This window comes from Ovis canadensis, chromosome 8 (genome assembly GCF_042477335.2).
Source record: "Ovis canadensis isolate MfBH-ARS-UI-01 breed Bighorn chromosome 8, ARS-UI_OviCan_v2, whole genome shotgun sequence".
Taxonomy (NCBI): Eukaryota; Metazoa; Chordata; class Mammalia; order Artiodactyla; family Bovidae; genus Ovis; species Ovis canadensis.
This window is the reverse complement of record NC_091252.1, coordinates 88431058-88446339: the sequence shown is the minus strand read 5'-3', so window position 1 is coordinate 88446339 and position 15282 is coordinate 88431058. Positions and strand designations below refer to the sequence as shown.

Genomic DNA, 15282 nt, shown 5'->3' with positions numbered 1-15282 from the left:
TTAGGGCTGTCCCTTGTGAGGGAATAGTGAGAGTTTATGGAGTACAGTTTTTTAAGTATTTTTAAACAACATAATTTTATTTGAGTGGTTTATGATTTCTAGCTAAAATAACCCAGTTTTGTTCATCCAAAGCGGTTTATAAGTGTAGCTGGAGACAGAGGTTGTAAATAAGCTGGTCTCTTCACTTTCTCCTGCTGTGGCATACATAAGATGCTGCCACGTGCTGATACGTTGTGATGGGCGTGTCCAGGGGGGTCATTCCCACTGAAGCTGCTGTCTTATGTTCTATCCCCTCTCATGCACTCAGAGTGAATGACAGTGACCTTACACATATGTCTACCTATTCTGACACACTGACTATCTGCAAACTGATAAAGTGAAAGTGAAGTCACTCAGTCGTGTCTGACTCTTTGCAACCCCAGGGACTGTAGCCCGCCAGGCTCCTCCGTCCATGGGATTCTCCCGACAAGAATACTGGAGCGTGTTGCCATTTCCTTCTCCAGGAGGTCTTCCCGACCCAGGGATTGAAGCCGGGTCTCCCGCATTGTAGGCAGACGCTTTACCCTCTGAGCCACCAGGGAAGTCCTGGTGGGCTGATGGTTTGACTGTTTTTTAATTTTTCTAATTACATTCAGAAGAGCTGACGGTAGATCATAGCATGATATATGAAGACCCCTGTCCTAGACAGGGCTTCCCTGGCAGCTCAGATGGTAACGAATCTGCCTTCTGTGCAGGATACCTGGGTTTGATCCCTGAGTCAGGAAGATCCATTGGAGAAGGGAATGGCTACACACTCCAGTATTCTTGCCTGGAGAATTCCATGGACAGAGGAGCCTGGTGGGCTACAGTCCATGTGGTGGCAAAGAGTTGGACACGACTGAGCGGCTAACACTTTCACAACACTTTCATCAGGATAACCGTGGTTTTCCTTATGTAATTATTTCTTCACCAGGGATGAGTTCAACCTGAAATTGACCCTCCTCAGTAATCAGTGGCAGGGGGTGATCCGCCGGGCCCAGCAGAGGCGGGGCATCATCGACAGCCAGATCCGCCAGTGGCAGCGCTACCGGGAGATGGCAGAAAAGCTCCGTAAATGGCTGGTGGAGGTGTCCTGTCTGCCCGTGAGTGGTCTGGGGAGTGTCCGGATACCACTGCAGCAAGCAAGGGCCCTCTTTGATCAAGTGCAGGTAAGGTACAAAGCAGGCAATTTCTAAGCCTCTTCCGTGTGTTCGCTGCATGCTTTACCCTAACCCCGGTTCTTCAGGATTCTAGAGTGACACTGGAATGGCAACAAACATTGTTCTCAAATGTCCGCAGAAATATACAAAATGATCCATTACAGAGTCCGTATTTAACAGTGAAAGTCCCAGCTTCTTCAAAGACTTCACCCCCAAAGCCCTCTCGGCAGCTCACTGAGTCCCAGTGTGGATGGAAATGCAGTGGCAAGGACAGGAAAACCTGGCAGTGATAATACATATTTTACTCATGAGCCGTTTAAACATGAACCTTAAATATTCCAGAAAAGGTGAAAGGGTCAGCCCTGGGTGGGCTGTTTGTCCATTCCCCTTACTTTCACCACCTGGGAGTTTGGGACTCCAGCCTCTTAAATAGAGACCTCCTCATCCTCTCATCGGTCCCTCCCAGGATATTTCGTGAGCTTCTCCTTTCTTAAAGGTCATTCTCTGCTTCCTGTCTCCTCCTTGATTCTCTGAGAAACCCCATTTCTGCACATGGCTTCCGCGACTCCCTACCAGCGGAGAAGGGTCACTTTGGATCTTCTGGTCACATTTACCTCCTGAGCCTCCAGCTCATGCATCCAGCCACCTTTTAGCTTTATCTGCATAACAGACATAAGATACTTGGTGGGTTCCAATAGCATCTATGATCCCTGAACCAACCAGTCTCCATCAATCCATTCCATGTGTCCAAACCAAGAAAATGTCATCACTGGTCTATATCCATCAGCAACCCTAGAGTCCTTCTAGAGCTCAACTCTTCTTTTTTCTCACGCTTCTTGCAGCTTATATCCCTCAAGTCTTCATCCCCACTGCCACTGCCTTAGATGAGGTGGTCATGCTTTCTTCCCTAGATAGGCAAGCACTTCCTAACCTATCTTTGTTATTGTTGCTTAAGTCTCTAAATCATGCTGACTCATTCTCTTGCAACTCCATGTACTGTGGTTCACTAGGCTTCTCTGTCCATAGAATTCTCTAGGCAAGAATACTGGAGTGAATTGCCATTTCCTTCTCCAGGGGATCTTCCCGACCCAGGGATCGAACCTGCATCTCCTGCATTGGCAGGCACTTTCTTCACCACTGAACCACCGGAGAAACCCTAACATGTCTTAGAGTATCCGATATATGACCATCTTCCACTCCATTTTCCACCTGATGGCTTAATACTCTTCCATGAATCTCAGTCACTTTTACTATAAACATCAATCTCCTCTTCAAGGTCTGGTCTTGCCTTATCTTACACCACTCACTTATAGACATCCTACATTCTAGCCACTGGCAACTGAGTCCAGTGTCCTGAACTCATAATTTATCCTGTCGCGCGAGTTTGCCCATCCTCATTTCTCTATGCGGAAGGTGTTCTCTCCTTGACTTCTGGCCTCATCACACCAGATCCTTCTTCATCTGGTTGTATCCCCATGTCTTTTAAGACTCATGAAGCTTTTGCCTCTTGAAGAAGCCTCAGTGTGCCCTCCAAGTGGGTCAGACGTCGCTCTGTGTCTCTTTGCATCAGCCTCATAGAGAAGTCTTCCTGTTGCATCATGACTGTTTAAAAGCTGGCAACAGAAACTAAGCCCTGTTTGTGGATTTCTCATTTATTTATATGTTCCTTCACTCGGGCCCATATGGGCCCACTCATAGGGTCAGTAAAGCTTTGAGGGGCAAAAGGCATGTTATGGATGCAGAAATTTAGGATTATTTAGAAACACTTTTAACGGGGATATGGTGAAGAGAAGAATGAGAAAGTCAAAAATCTCCGGTTCCTTTCAGTTCAAAGAAAAAGTGTTCCTGCGGCAACAAGGCAGCTACATCCTCACCGTGGAGGCTGGCAAGCAGCTTCTGCTTTCGGCTGACAGCGGGGCTGAGGCCACCCTGCAGGCCGAACTCGCTGAGATCCAAGAGAAATGGAAGTCAGCAAGTGTGTGTCTGGAGGAGCAGAAGAAAAAACTGGCCGGCTTGCTGCAGGTAAGTTCAGCTCTTCCCTCCTATGGGCCTCATGAGGTTTAAAACGCCCTCGTAACACTTGTGCTGCTTCCTCAATGTCGTTATCCTGTGAATCAAATAATGCTGATCATTACATCAGACCTTGCAGTATTTTGATCCCCTGTGTCTCGTTTAAGACTTTGTCCTGTCTTGCCTCAACGGGAAAAGTTTCCCATTCTTCAATAGTTTGTCTTTCAGGAAAATCCCCCAACAAAGTAGTTTTAAATCTAATAAGACCGTCCAAGTGATGAACTCTTGATTCATGATGAGTGCTAAGCCAGGAGCCATGAGATGACTTTATAAATCCAGACAAGAATGCAAAGAGCAGATTCCACTCCCTAATCTAAGAGTCTAAACTGGTTTTCGAGATTGATATCTCTTCTTTTATAGCAAGGGAAAACTATCCAAGAAGACACTCTTGATTTGATCTTAGCTTATCCAAGCAGGTTGCTGTAAGATAAAATCTCAAGGAGGTATATTAAGCCCGTAGTTGGATACAAACAGCATGCTGATAATACAGAAAGTGTAGGGAAATGTAGATTTATCAGACCTCCCACAATGTGCTTTTCTCCCTCACTTTCCAATTCTTTGCGTAAGACACAATTAAATCAGCAGTTGAATGAAGGTATGGGGCTCTAAACTCAGATAAACCTAAGTTAAAACCATAAGAAATGAGGTCACCTGGTGAACTCAACCTATCAAAGCCTCAGTTTCCTAATCTGTAGAGTGGATATGATCACATCTCTTTCATAAGACCTTGTGAAGATTTAATGAAATAATGAAAGTGAATTATGTATCAAAATACTTGGTACATACTGAGTACTCAACAAATGATGGTAATTATTGTCAATATTATTAACATCTTGAAACTGAACATGACTAAATACTAAAGTTTTATATACATTGATAATCACCAGCACTTTAATGAGATCATTTATTAAATCTGGCCTGTCTGTTTTTAGATCAAAGGTAATAATAATAAAGTTAATGAAACACATTTTGCTTTTTTTTTCTCTGAATACTTAATGTTTGCACACTCTTTTTTTTCTATTGAATTTTATTGAATAATATATTACCTTCTGTGCAGGAAGCAATGAATCAAAAATGCCGCCCAACATATGTTAGAGAATCATTATTTACACACCACAATTCATCAGTAATACAATATGCCTTATTCTTTTTTCTTCTTTTTTGGCTTTCAGTAAAGGATTAAAAACATTGTAAATCATTCTGTAGAGAGCATGTTAATCATATATTTTTCTTTATTTGTGATTGACTTTTGGACACATTTCTAAGACTTACGAAGATGAGATGGCTGAGTCATTTCATTTGCTTTCCTTGTCTGTTGTTTGTTGGCATATAAAATATCTGCTTTGATAAATGTTTGCAGACCATAACATTTAGTTATTTCCTTATAATTCATTTAGTAAAATTCTTGGTTATAGCTTTAGCATCTAATCCATCTTTGGGAAGGGGAATCCCTATTCTCTTGTTAAAGTTGTATTTTTTATTTTTGGATCATATATTAGATCCTATTTGCCTAAGAAAGAATTTATGGAGCTAAATTCTTATGTTTCTACAGTCTCATGTTACTGTATCTTTTCACCACAGCCATGATGCTTACCTATTTTCACATTTAATTGAATGCTGAGTAAATATGCCAGAAATACAGTCATCATATTTCTATGCCCTGTGTGTTGACCACCTTCACTATTACCTCTTAATTCCATTATGAAGAATAAAAGCTGACCTTGTCTCTTTTTAGATCAGTGAACATTTCTTGCGCACATGTTGAGATTTCAGTATGTGAGATGATTTAATTGAGAATGTTGTTCAGCTTAAGCAGAAAGAGAGTCTGTTATCTGCCCTAACCGTGCTTAGTGTTGATGAACTAAGCATAGCCTGGGAACACCAAGATATTTTAATAAAGGGAAGTTGGAACAGTTCTCTCCAAAACAGACAGCTGGGACTTTTAGGTTTTGTTTTTGTTCTTTCTGGTGAATGGGAAGAAGGAATGTGGTTATATACTCTAGGAAGTTCCCTGAGGGAATTTTTTTTTAAAAATGAAAAGTTTGGGCCAAACTGTCAGTTCATTTAGAAACCAAAAGACATTATGAGCAAGGAGGTAAGGTGGCCATTATGTCTCAAAGAAGACAGTTGAAATAGCAACTGCATGTTGTTATGGTGAAAATAAGGCATCAGGAGAAAAGATAGAAAGAACTCAGACAGGAAAAGACTGGTGATGAAAGATAGTCCAAAGAATAATGTGAAGAGAAAAGTAGCAGAATTTGGCACTAGACTGATGACTAAAAACAACTCAAGTTGTCTCTGGAACTCAGTAATTTAAGTTGTGGGAGGGCGAAGGGAGACCAGGAGTGTAGAGTATCAGACAAACTGAAGGGGATTTGTTGAGTTGGATTTAATTGGCACAGAGACCCCAGATGTGGGCAATTTACTGCAGCCTACCAGGCTCCTCCGTCCATGGGATTTTCCAGGCAAGAGTACTGGAGTGGGGTGCCATTGCCTTCTCCGATTTGTACATAGGGTGCTGTAAAGAATCAGGTCTTCATCATGGTTGCTCTCTCTCTCTCTCTTTTTTTTTTTTCTTTTACTCTTTTTTTAATTACCCAAGAAGTCATGTGGCTAAAAAAAAATTCAGGTAAGAACTGAAGTACAGAGAGTAAAAAAAATTAAATTACCCCTACATGACACTATCACTCAAATCCAATTCCTAGTATCTTTCTTAGAGGTAACCTTTGTTACCGATGGTGTGTAATATTCTGAAACACAACCACAGCATGTATGCTTTCTTTTGTCAGCACCTAGGAGAAGGCAATGGCACCCCACTCCAGTACTCTTGCCTGGAAAATCCCATGGACGGAGGAGCCTGGTAGGCTGCAGTCCGTGGGGTTGCTGAGAGTCAGACACGACTGAGTGACTTCACTTTCACTTTTCCCTTTCATGCATTGGAGAAGGAAATGGCAACCCACTCCAGTGTTCTTGCCTGGAGAATCCCAGGGACGGGGCAGCCTGGTGGGCTGCCGTCTATGGGGTCACACAGAGTCGGACACAACTGACACGATTTAGCAGCAGCAGCAGCAGCAGCAGCAGCAGAGATCTACCACATTCCTTACAATCATGTTCTTTTCTCTTTTTTTAAAATTAATTAATTAATTTGGTTGCTCTGAGTCTTAGTTGCTAGATCTCCAGTCTTTGTTGCAGCATGCGGCTCTGTTGCTGTGGCATGCGGGATCTAGTTCCTGACCAGGAATCAAACCTGGGCCCCTTGCATTGGGAGCACAGTCTTATCCCCTAGACTACCAGGGAAGTCCCAATACTCTACCTCTTTACCTGTTACATTCTCCTTCAGAGTACTGATCCGTACTGACATATAAAATGTGCATTTAAAAATTTTGAATTCTCTCTCTGCCTCTACATTTTTTGCTTTAGTTCATACTGTTTATGTATTGAACTGAATCAGAGCCAGGTTTATATTACCTTTACATTTCATATCACTTCTCTTACCTAATATGTATTTTCACCCTGATAGAGATTCCATATCCTCTTTTCTACCCCTTATAGTGTGTTGAGATAATAAAGACATGAGTGCAGTTATGGGCGGGCTTAGAGGCAAAGTAGTGTGTTTATACTCTTACCTCTGTAGACTGATTTGGATGCAGAAAACATTTCTGAAAACTCATTATATTCTGGGCATTGTCCTTGACATCTTGACACCTATTGTTTCCTTGCATTCTCTCACAATTTTTGAGAGTTTGTGTTATTTCCGTTTTCATAAGGAACACTGCAGAGAAGGCAATGGCACCCCACTCTAGTACTCTTGCCTGGAAAATCCCATGGACGGAGGAGCCTGGTGGGCTGCAGTCCATCGGGTCGCTAAGAGTCAGACACAACTGAGCAACCTCACTTTCACTTTTCACTTTCATGCATTGGAGAAGGAAATGGCAACCCACTCCAGTGTTCTTGCCTGGAGAATCCCAGGGATGGTGAAGCCTGATGGGCTGCTGTCTATGGGGTCACACAGAGTCGGACATGACTGAAGCAACTTAGCAGCAAGGAACACTGAGACATAGCCCTCACCTGCTTGAAGTCACGCAGATAATGAGAAAAGTTTAGAGCTCAGCTCTTCTGCTATTGATTCGATGGCTATGGATGTGGATGCCTTTGCAGTACTCAGCAGTGTAACTTTAATCCATTGTCTGGGAGTTGAGAAGAGAGTTTTTCTTGTTTTCTAACTTCCTATTCCTTAAAATTTCTTTCTCTGCCCATTCTAGGACTGGGAAAAATGTGAGAATGGAATAGCTGATTCTCTGGAGAAACTACGAACTTTCAAAAAGAGGCTTTCCCAGCCTCTCCCAGATCATCACGAAGAGCTCCACGCGGAGCAGATGTGCTGCAAGGTAAGCCACTGGACTAAGCTTTTAACTGTCACCTACCTGTGCTTTGGGGCTTCCCTGGTGGCTCAGATGTTAAAGCATCTGCCTGCAATGCAGGAGACCAGCGTTCAATCCCCGAGTTGGGAAGATGCCATGGAGAAGCAAATGGCTACCCACTCCAGTATTCTTGCCTTGAGAAGTCCACGGACAGAGCCTGGCAGGCTATGATCCATGGGGTCACAAAGAGATATACACAACTGAGTGACTAACACTTCCACTTTCTTGTGCTTCTAGTGTGATGCCTTTGAAAGCATAATTCAGTTGAGCTCCTGGAACTGTCTACATGTAGCTGCAAGTTTCTGGTATCTTGCATTAGGGCAGGCAGCTCTGGTGAAACTTGCTTATTGATTTACTGCAGTTGATGAAATTATAAACTAGTTTATGGATTACCATGAGTGAGTCAATGGAAATGTAAACCACAACATTAAAAGACATTTAAAACCTAGATTAAGAGCAATAAAGACAATCCTTCTAAACCGTCCACACTGGACAGTCATTCAGCAGAAAAGTCTAGTTCACATATAGAAGAGTGAGGCTCGGCAGCATGGAAATTCTGTAGACCATGGTCCTTGGAGAAACACAACCTGCCCTCTAGGCTCTTTTCTGTAAGAAAAATAGGAACTATCAGTAGCTGATTTCACTTACTGCGTTGAGACGCACAGTCCTTTGTATCTTCAGGGCCCTCTCAATTTAGAGATTGTGATCAACACCTCAAATGGCACTTGGAGGCCAATCAGTAGCTAATACAGGCTGCTCCCTGCATGGGGCACTCAGTGAGACCAACATGATTTAGTGTCTGCAGGACACTCCTGTGTAGCCAAGTCAAGTGCCAAGACAGCAGTTCTCTGCTGAGCAATATGCAGATCAAAATAAAGTTATCTTTAAAGATGCTTTTTCCCTCCAATGAAACATGTCCTCATGTTCTCCAAGTCATTTGTAAATTACTATACTGGAATGACTGTGTTTAAAACTTCACACAGATATAAATGATTTAGATTTTGATCAGAAGTTCTCTGTTTCACTTTGTCCAAGAAGTCAGAAGCCTTTAAGAAAGATTAATTAAAAAAAAAAAAGATTTATTTATTTATTTGGCTGCACCAGATCTTAGTTGCAGCACACAGGATCTCTATTTGAGGCATGTAGAATCTAGTTCCCTGACCAGGGATCAAACCCAGTTCCCCTGCATTGGGAGCTCAGAGTCTTAGCCACTGGACCACCAGGGAAGTCCCAAGAAAGGTTAATTTTTAAAGAAGTCCAGAAATCATTAACAGAGTAGCTATAAGAATTTTTCTTCAGTATTAAAATGTGAAGATGATCTTTGAAACTGAAAAGAGGCAGATTTAGGAAAAACAAAGGTAGTGTTCTTTATGTCACAGATGATAAGGGAGTGAAATTTTATCTAGAGATGTAAAGTCAGTACTATGCAAAGATTAAAAAATATTTAAGTCTTTGACTGTAAATCTATGACAAATGATTAAAGAAAACTTTCAACAGGCAGGAATGGGCATTTAGTGGGCCCCTGTGTGCCCATGGCTGACCAGTGTTATCTCAGTTGGCATAAACGCAAAGCTCCTGAGGACAGTCTGTTATTTCCCTTCTACAGATGTGGAAAATGAGGCAGCTAGAAGTTTAATAACTTTTCAAAGTTGGTAATTATCAGAGTTTCCTGAATCCAAAGGCTGTATTTTTATCACACAAACATCTAAAATGGAGTGCGTGAGTCTGTAGTAGCTGGTCCCTGGTGGTGGTGTTTCTTTTTTAAATGCATACACCAAATCTGATATTTGGGTTTGGGGTTGAGTTGGAAATTGGTATAAAAAAGAAGAAAATCTTTACATTGATATGGGAGTTTAATATGACTACAGATATAAACAGAAAGGCTGCAAAAATAATACTCCCGGATGGTTTGGTCTTTCAGCCAAACACTGTTACCATGGGACCTTAGGTCCCAAAATACACAACAGTTACAAACACGCCCTGCTATTAAGTTTGGAGATTAGAAGGATGCATTTCAGTCCAGCTTTTTGCTACTCTTTCCCCCAAACCACCTTAGCAGCAAAACAAAGCAATTACCTAGAAAATTCTGGCTAAAACCTAGTTTGCTTAAATTGCCTGAGAAGTTAGCCTCAGACTACCGTTAATTGTCTTTTCCTTTGGAAACTTGTCTCCTGTTTGATGAGACAAAAGAGAAGGTAAAAGCCGTGTGAAATATTCTACTCACGAACAAAATTAGCTGGAATCTAAAAACATCAACAGCTGGCAAAAAGCAAGAGCTATACAAATTGTAAAACTAGTCATCTGCTCAAAGCATTGCAAAAACTGTTGAAAAAACATTCAAATATTGTTATATGGATTCTTTTTCCTGAAATTATTCCCCCAAAGGACAAAATACATATTTTACCAGTAACTGAACAATCTCTCTTCTTCTGCAGTAGACATATTCAGTTCATTATTTTAAATCAAGTAATACCAGCAACACATCTTTTTAGCTACAGTATATCAATAAGTCTGTAGCAATTGATAGTGTTTGAAGAGGAGAGGTAAATCTAGTAGTTTGGATTTTTTAAAAGTATTTCACAAACATGATCAGTCACTAGAGACAAAGGTAAAGGATTTTAGAAAGCTGATTTTAAAAGTAAGATCAATACGGTGATGAAACTTAAACTAGGAAAGACAATCAGAAGTGGTCAGTGAAGTGGAAAATAGATCTCCATTTCCAGTTAGGAAAGATTCTGCAAGCAACCTGGTACTGTATCAGAAGAACCTGGCAAATTATCAGATTATGTAGGAAGCAAATAAAGTGTTGAGTTGGTCAAAAAGTTCATTCAGGTTTTTCCATGACCAACCCAATAAGATACCAGTTTGGGTGTTCAAATAGAATGGAATGGAAAGGTAATGACATAAAGTGCCAGTGACAAGTCACTTTCGTTGTGTCCAACTCTTTGCGACCCTGTGGACTCTAGCCTGCCAGACTCCTCTGTCCATGGCATTCTCCAGGCAAGAATACAGGGTTGACGTGCCCTCCTCCAGGGGATCTTTCTGACCCAGGGATCAAACCTGAGCCTCATGACTGCTGCATTCCCGGGTGCCACCTGGAAGCCCAGAGACATCAAGAGGGGAGTTCAAATACGCTTGAGAAATTGGTGATGATAGATGCCCGTGGGTATTCAAGTTTTGTGCTTTCCTTAAAAAAAAAATCTAGGAATTGGAAAACGCAGTTGGGAGCTGGACAGATGACTTGGCACAGCTGACAGTGCTGAAGAAGGCTCTCTGTGCTTACATCAGCGCAGATGATATCTCCATCCTTAATGAACGCATGGAGCTTCTGCAGAGGCAGTGGGAAGAACTATGCCACCAGGTGAGACAAACTCTAGACACTCAGCATCCGCTCAAAAAGGCTGAGAACTAGATTATTTGAAATGTCTGTGGCTGTGTCCACATTTGGACCCATCCCATTTGGATAGAGGAAAACTCTGAGCTTATTATGACAATGCTTCAAATTTAGACAATTATTTCTTAACACTCTATTTTAAATGTATCCAAACTGGATTCTCTTGCTCTTTCTTTTACTGGCTGTCAAAATATTTTTAAAAGGAAGTACAGTTATGTGGTACAGAGATGTGGTTTTGCTAGGTTGATATTGGTGGTCCCTTTCATACTTAAAATAGGTAAAAAAGCATGGTTTTATTTGCAGTTTTAGCTGATGCTATGAGTGGTTTGTATGTGTATGCATGCTCAGTCACTTCAGTCGTTTCCAACTCTTTGCAACCCCATGGATTGTGGTCCACCAGCCTCCTCTGTCCATGGGATTTTCCTGGCAAGAATACTGGAGTGGGTTTCCATGCCCTTCTCCAGGCAATATTCCTGACCCAGAGATCAAACCCATATCTCCTGCATTCAGGAAGGTTCTTTACTGCTGAGTGACTGGGGAAACTCGGTTTTGTACATTTAACATTTCTTATTGCTCTTGATTTATGATAGTTGTTTCCTCACAATTCATGGGTATATGACATTTTTAGCCATATTTGACTCATTTAATAAGTGCATGCAAAGGGCGTGCAGGGTAAGTCACTTCAGTTGTGTCCAGCTCTTTGCAACCCTATGGACTGTAGTTCACCAGCCTCCTCTGTCCGTGGAGTTCTCCAGGCAAGAACTCTAGAGTGGGCTGCCATGCCCTCCTCCAGGGGATCTTCCTGACCCAGGGATCGAACCTGCATGTTCTACATCATCTGCTTTGGGAAGCGGGTTCTTTCCCACTAGTGCCCCTGGGAAGCCCACATTCTGTGTGCACAATACCTTAAAAGAGATCCCAGAATGGGTTTTGATTTGGAAATGAAAGAGAAAGATTGCTGGAGTGACAAGGAGTGGAGATCATACATTTCAGGGAGCGGGAACCATGTCTGTAGGGTTCCCTACTGTACCTTCATCGCCTTGCCTGGCACGAAATAGGTTACGATGCATATTTGTTAAACGAATCAGTCACATTAATTATTGTGAATTTCACAAGCTATAGTAGATGTCCCTACTGTGTAGTTTACCATTGAGCTGAGACTAAAATCGGTTAAAAAGAACTTATACAGTGAAGAGGAAAACCAGGTATAAGTAAAACAATATACAGAATGTAAGCAAACTAAGGACTGTGTGGATTGCAAAGAATAAAGGAAGTGCTTATTGAACTGGATAAATCTTGAACTGAGCGCTGAGATCAGAGTGGAAAAGACGGCTTGGTATAGGGGGAAAAGTGGATGTGTTAGACAAGGTTGGAGCCTGAAAAAGGTACAGGAATAGAGCAGAGAGAGAACCTGGCTGGAGAAAAGTAGCTGTGGGAAGGATGAAATGGAGAAAAATTCTGGAGTACACTTAGCAAGTGCACACGCGCGCGTGTGTGTGTATGTGTGTGTGTTTTTGAAAGAAAGAATTGTAAGAGATGATTTTCGTTAAGCACGTCAATGATTTGCATTCGAAATTCATTTAATCACGTTTCCCAGGGTTGTACATTCTCAGTGAACCCAGTGAGGTACTTAAATGGAGTGTGTTGATATTCGTCACACTTTATTCTTTTCTGAGTCTTCAATCCAGAATCTATACCATCTAGTAAATTTAAAAAAATTTTTTTAATGTAAAGATTTTGTCATAGCATATATAAATAAAAGTCATTGGGTGGATATAGTCATTTGAGAATGATCATAGCAGTGTTAAGTTACCCGTGTGAGCTTTATTCATCCGTTTTTCTTAAAACAGACAAGTCTAGCACTGCTTGCTGACTCAGTACTTTCTAATAGATCATGTGAAATGAATTAGACTAGATCCATTTCTCTAGCTAATTGAGGTCTGTGAAGCTTTCAGAGCCATAACACTTTAAATACTGGCTCCCATCACTTTCTCAAACCTACCATGAGATCCTCTACCCCAAGATCTTGCTCAGGCCATTCTTCTTGCCTAAACTTCCTGCCTAGACTATTCATTCCTTCGTTTTTGATTTTCTAATCTATCCCCTTCTCTTGAATTCCAACACTCCTATGCTGCCACTGTTTGAGATGCTCAGACCTCTGTATTTTCCTGTTTCTCTGAACTCCTGAATATCTTCTGGTCTATGCCATCGTGTGATAGTACACTGTTCCTTTGTTGCTCCCTTCTTCTCATTTTCTTTTTATGTTTGCAACTTGATTTGAAGACTCTGAGGCTCTTGAAGACAAACCTTTTCTTTGCATCTCCAGTACCTAGAACAGCTGAGTGTTCATTTATACTGTTGGTTATCAAGATAGGATTTTAGGACATTTATTTTATTTCTTACATTCCTCTAAATGTAAAATAATGACAAGGTTTCTGAATATTTTGGAGAGTGAGAAGATTATGAGTATGTAATACTTTTTGGCTTAGGAAGACTGGTACTATGTATGAAAACCATCGTGTATAGAGGATGCCCCCTTCCAGTTACAAGCTGAACAAGTTCCAGGAATTTAACGTCCAGCACGGGACTACAGTCAACAGACCAGATTATGTACTTCAAAGTTGCTAACGGAGTATATCTTAAGTCTTCTCAGTTCAGTTCAGTTCAGTCGCTCAGTCATGTCTGACTCTTTGCAACCCCATGAACCACAGCACGCCAGGCCTCCCTGTCCATCGCTAACTCCTGGAGTCTACCCAAACCCATGTCCGTTGAGTCAGTGATGCCATCCAACCATCTCATCCTCTGTCATCCCCTTCTCCTCCTGCCTTCAATCTTTCCCAGCATCAGGGTCTTTTCCAATGAGTCAGCTCTTTGCATCAGGTGGCCAAAGTACTAGAGTTTCAGCTTTAAATCAGTCCTTCCAATGAACACCCAGGGCTGATCTCCTTTAGGATGGGACTGGTTGGATCTCTTTGCAGTCCAAGGGACTCTCAAGAGTCTTCTCCAACACCACAGTTCAAAAGCATCAATTCTTCGGTGCTCAGCTTTCTTTAAGTGCTCTCACTACACATCAAATAATGGTAATTATGTGAAGTGCTAGAAGTGTTGATTAACCTTGTGGTAATCATTTCACAGTATATATGAGTATCAAATCATCACATTGTACATCTTAAATTTATACAATGTTATATGTCATCTATATGTCACTAAAGCTAGAAAAGGACAAAAAGTTAGGTTGTAAAATTTCTCAGCAGACTTACATATAGCTAGGCCACAGTCTGTTTAGAAATGCATTCTGAAAGCGCCTGTTGATCATATAACATTCTGTGAAGAGAATAATACCTTGCACCTGTGAGTAGACTAAGACAAGTAAAAAAAAGAGGAAGCAGAAACAGTGTGTCTAGAAACCTTCTATATTGAATGTCTTAAGGCCTGAAGCTGAAGCATACTCTTCTCACATTGCTTCAGTCTAAAGATTCCCTTGTAGCTCAGTCGGTAAAGTGTCTGCCTGCAATGCAGGAGACCCATATTTGATTTTTGGGTTGGGAAGATCTCCTGGAGAAGTAAATGGCTACCCACTCCAGTATTCTTGCCTAGAGAATCCCATGGACAGAGGAGCCTGGCAGCCTAGAGTCTATGGGGTTGCAAGAGGCAGACACGACACAGACAAGGCTAAGCACAGCACACAAACAATTAAATCAGCAAAAGTTTAGTCATGTGTATTCATACCAGAGTTGCCAGGATATAACCGGAAGGAGAAGTATAGACCAGTTACTACTTCTTGAGTTAGTGTTTCCGGAGAACTTCTGTCAAGCATGCAACCACAAAAGGAAACAAGCTTGTGCCTATGTCTCAGTTTAAAAAGTTAAAAACTTTAGTGAAGCAAGGCATAATCCCCTTGTTAAAGACCAAGCAGTGTGTTCATATTCCAATGAAAGCAACTGGTGAGAAGTACGAACTGACTGGGGCTCCAGACGAGGAGGAGAGGGCCGCCCTGTGCGTGACCACTGCAGAACTGAGGTAACGGAAAAGTGTCCTGCCTTCAAGTAGAACCCCTGGAAGGACTGTTGTGCCTGTAGATAGTCATGGCTTCCACTTGCTTTCATTCCCGCTTTGGTTTGTAGAGCTGTGTGTAATTCCAGCTGAGATATAAATATATCATCATTGTAATTGCTCGGTGTTCTTTCAGATTGTCATGGTAAAAATATTTGAAGCAGAA

General features: G+C 41.7%; 1 protein-coding gene across 1 annotated transcript in view; it reads left to right on the top strand.

Annotated features, from left to right (window-relative positions):
* The window catches only part of SYNE1 (spectrin repeat containing nuclear envelope protein 1), a 495298-nt gene that overhangs the window by 395230 nt on the left and 84786 nt on the right, over positions 1 to 15282 (top strand). The window contains exons 124-127 of the mRNA XM_069598737.1: positions 953 to 1187; positions 3006 to 3200; positions 7511 to 7636; positions 10875 to 11030. Of these exons, the coding sequence (XP_069454838.1) occupies positions 953 to 1187; positions 3006 to 3200; positions 7511 to 7636; positions 10875 to 11030 (712 nt within the window). The remainder of the gene's footprint in view (positions 1 to 952; positions 1188 to 3005; positions 3201 to 7510; positions 7637 to 10874; positions 11031 to 15282) is intronic.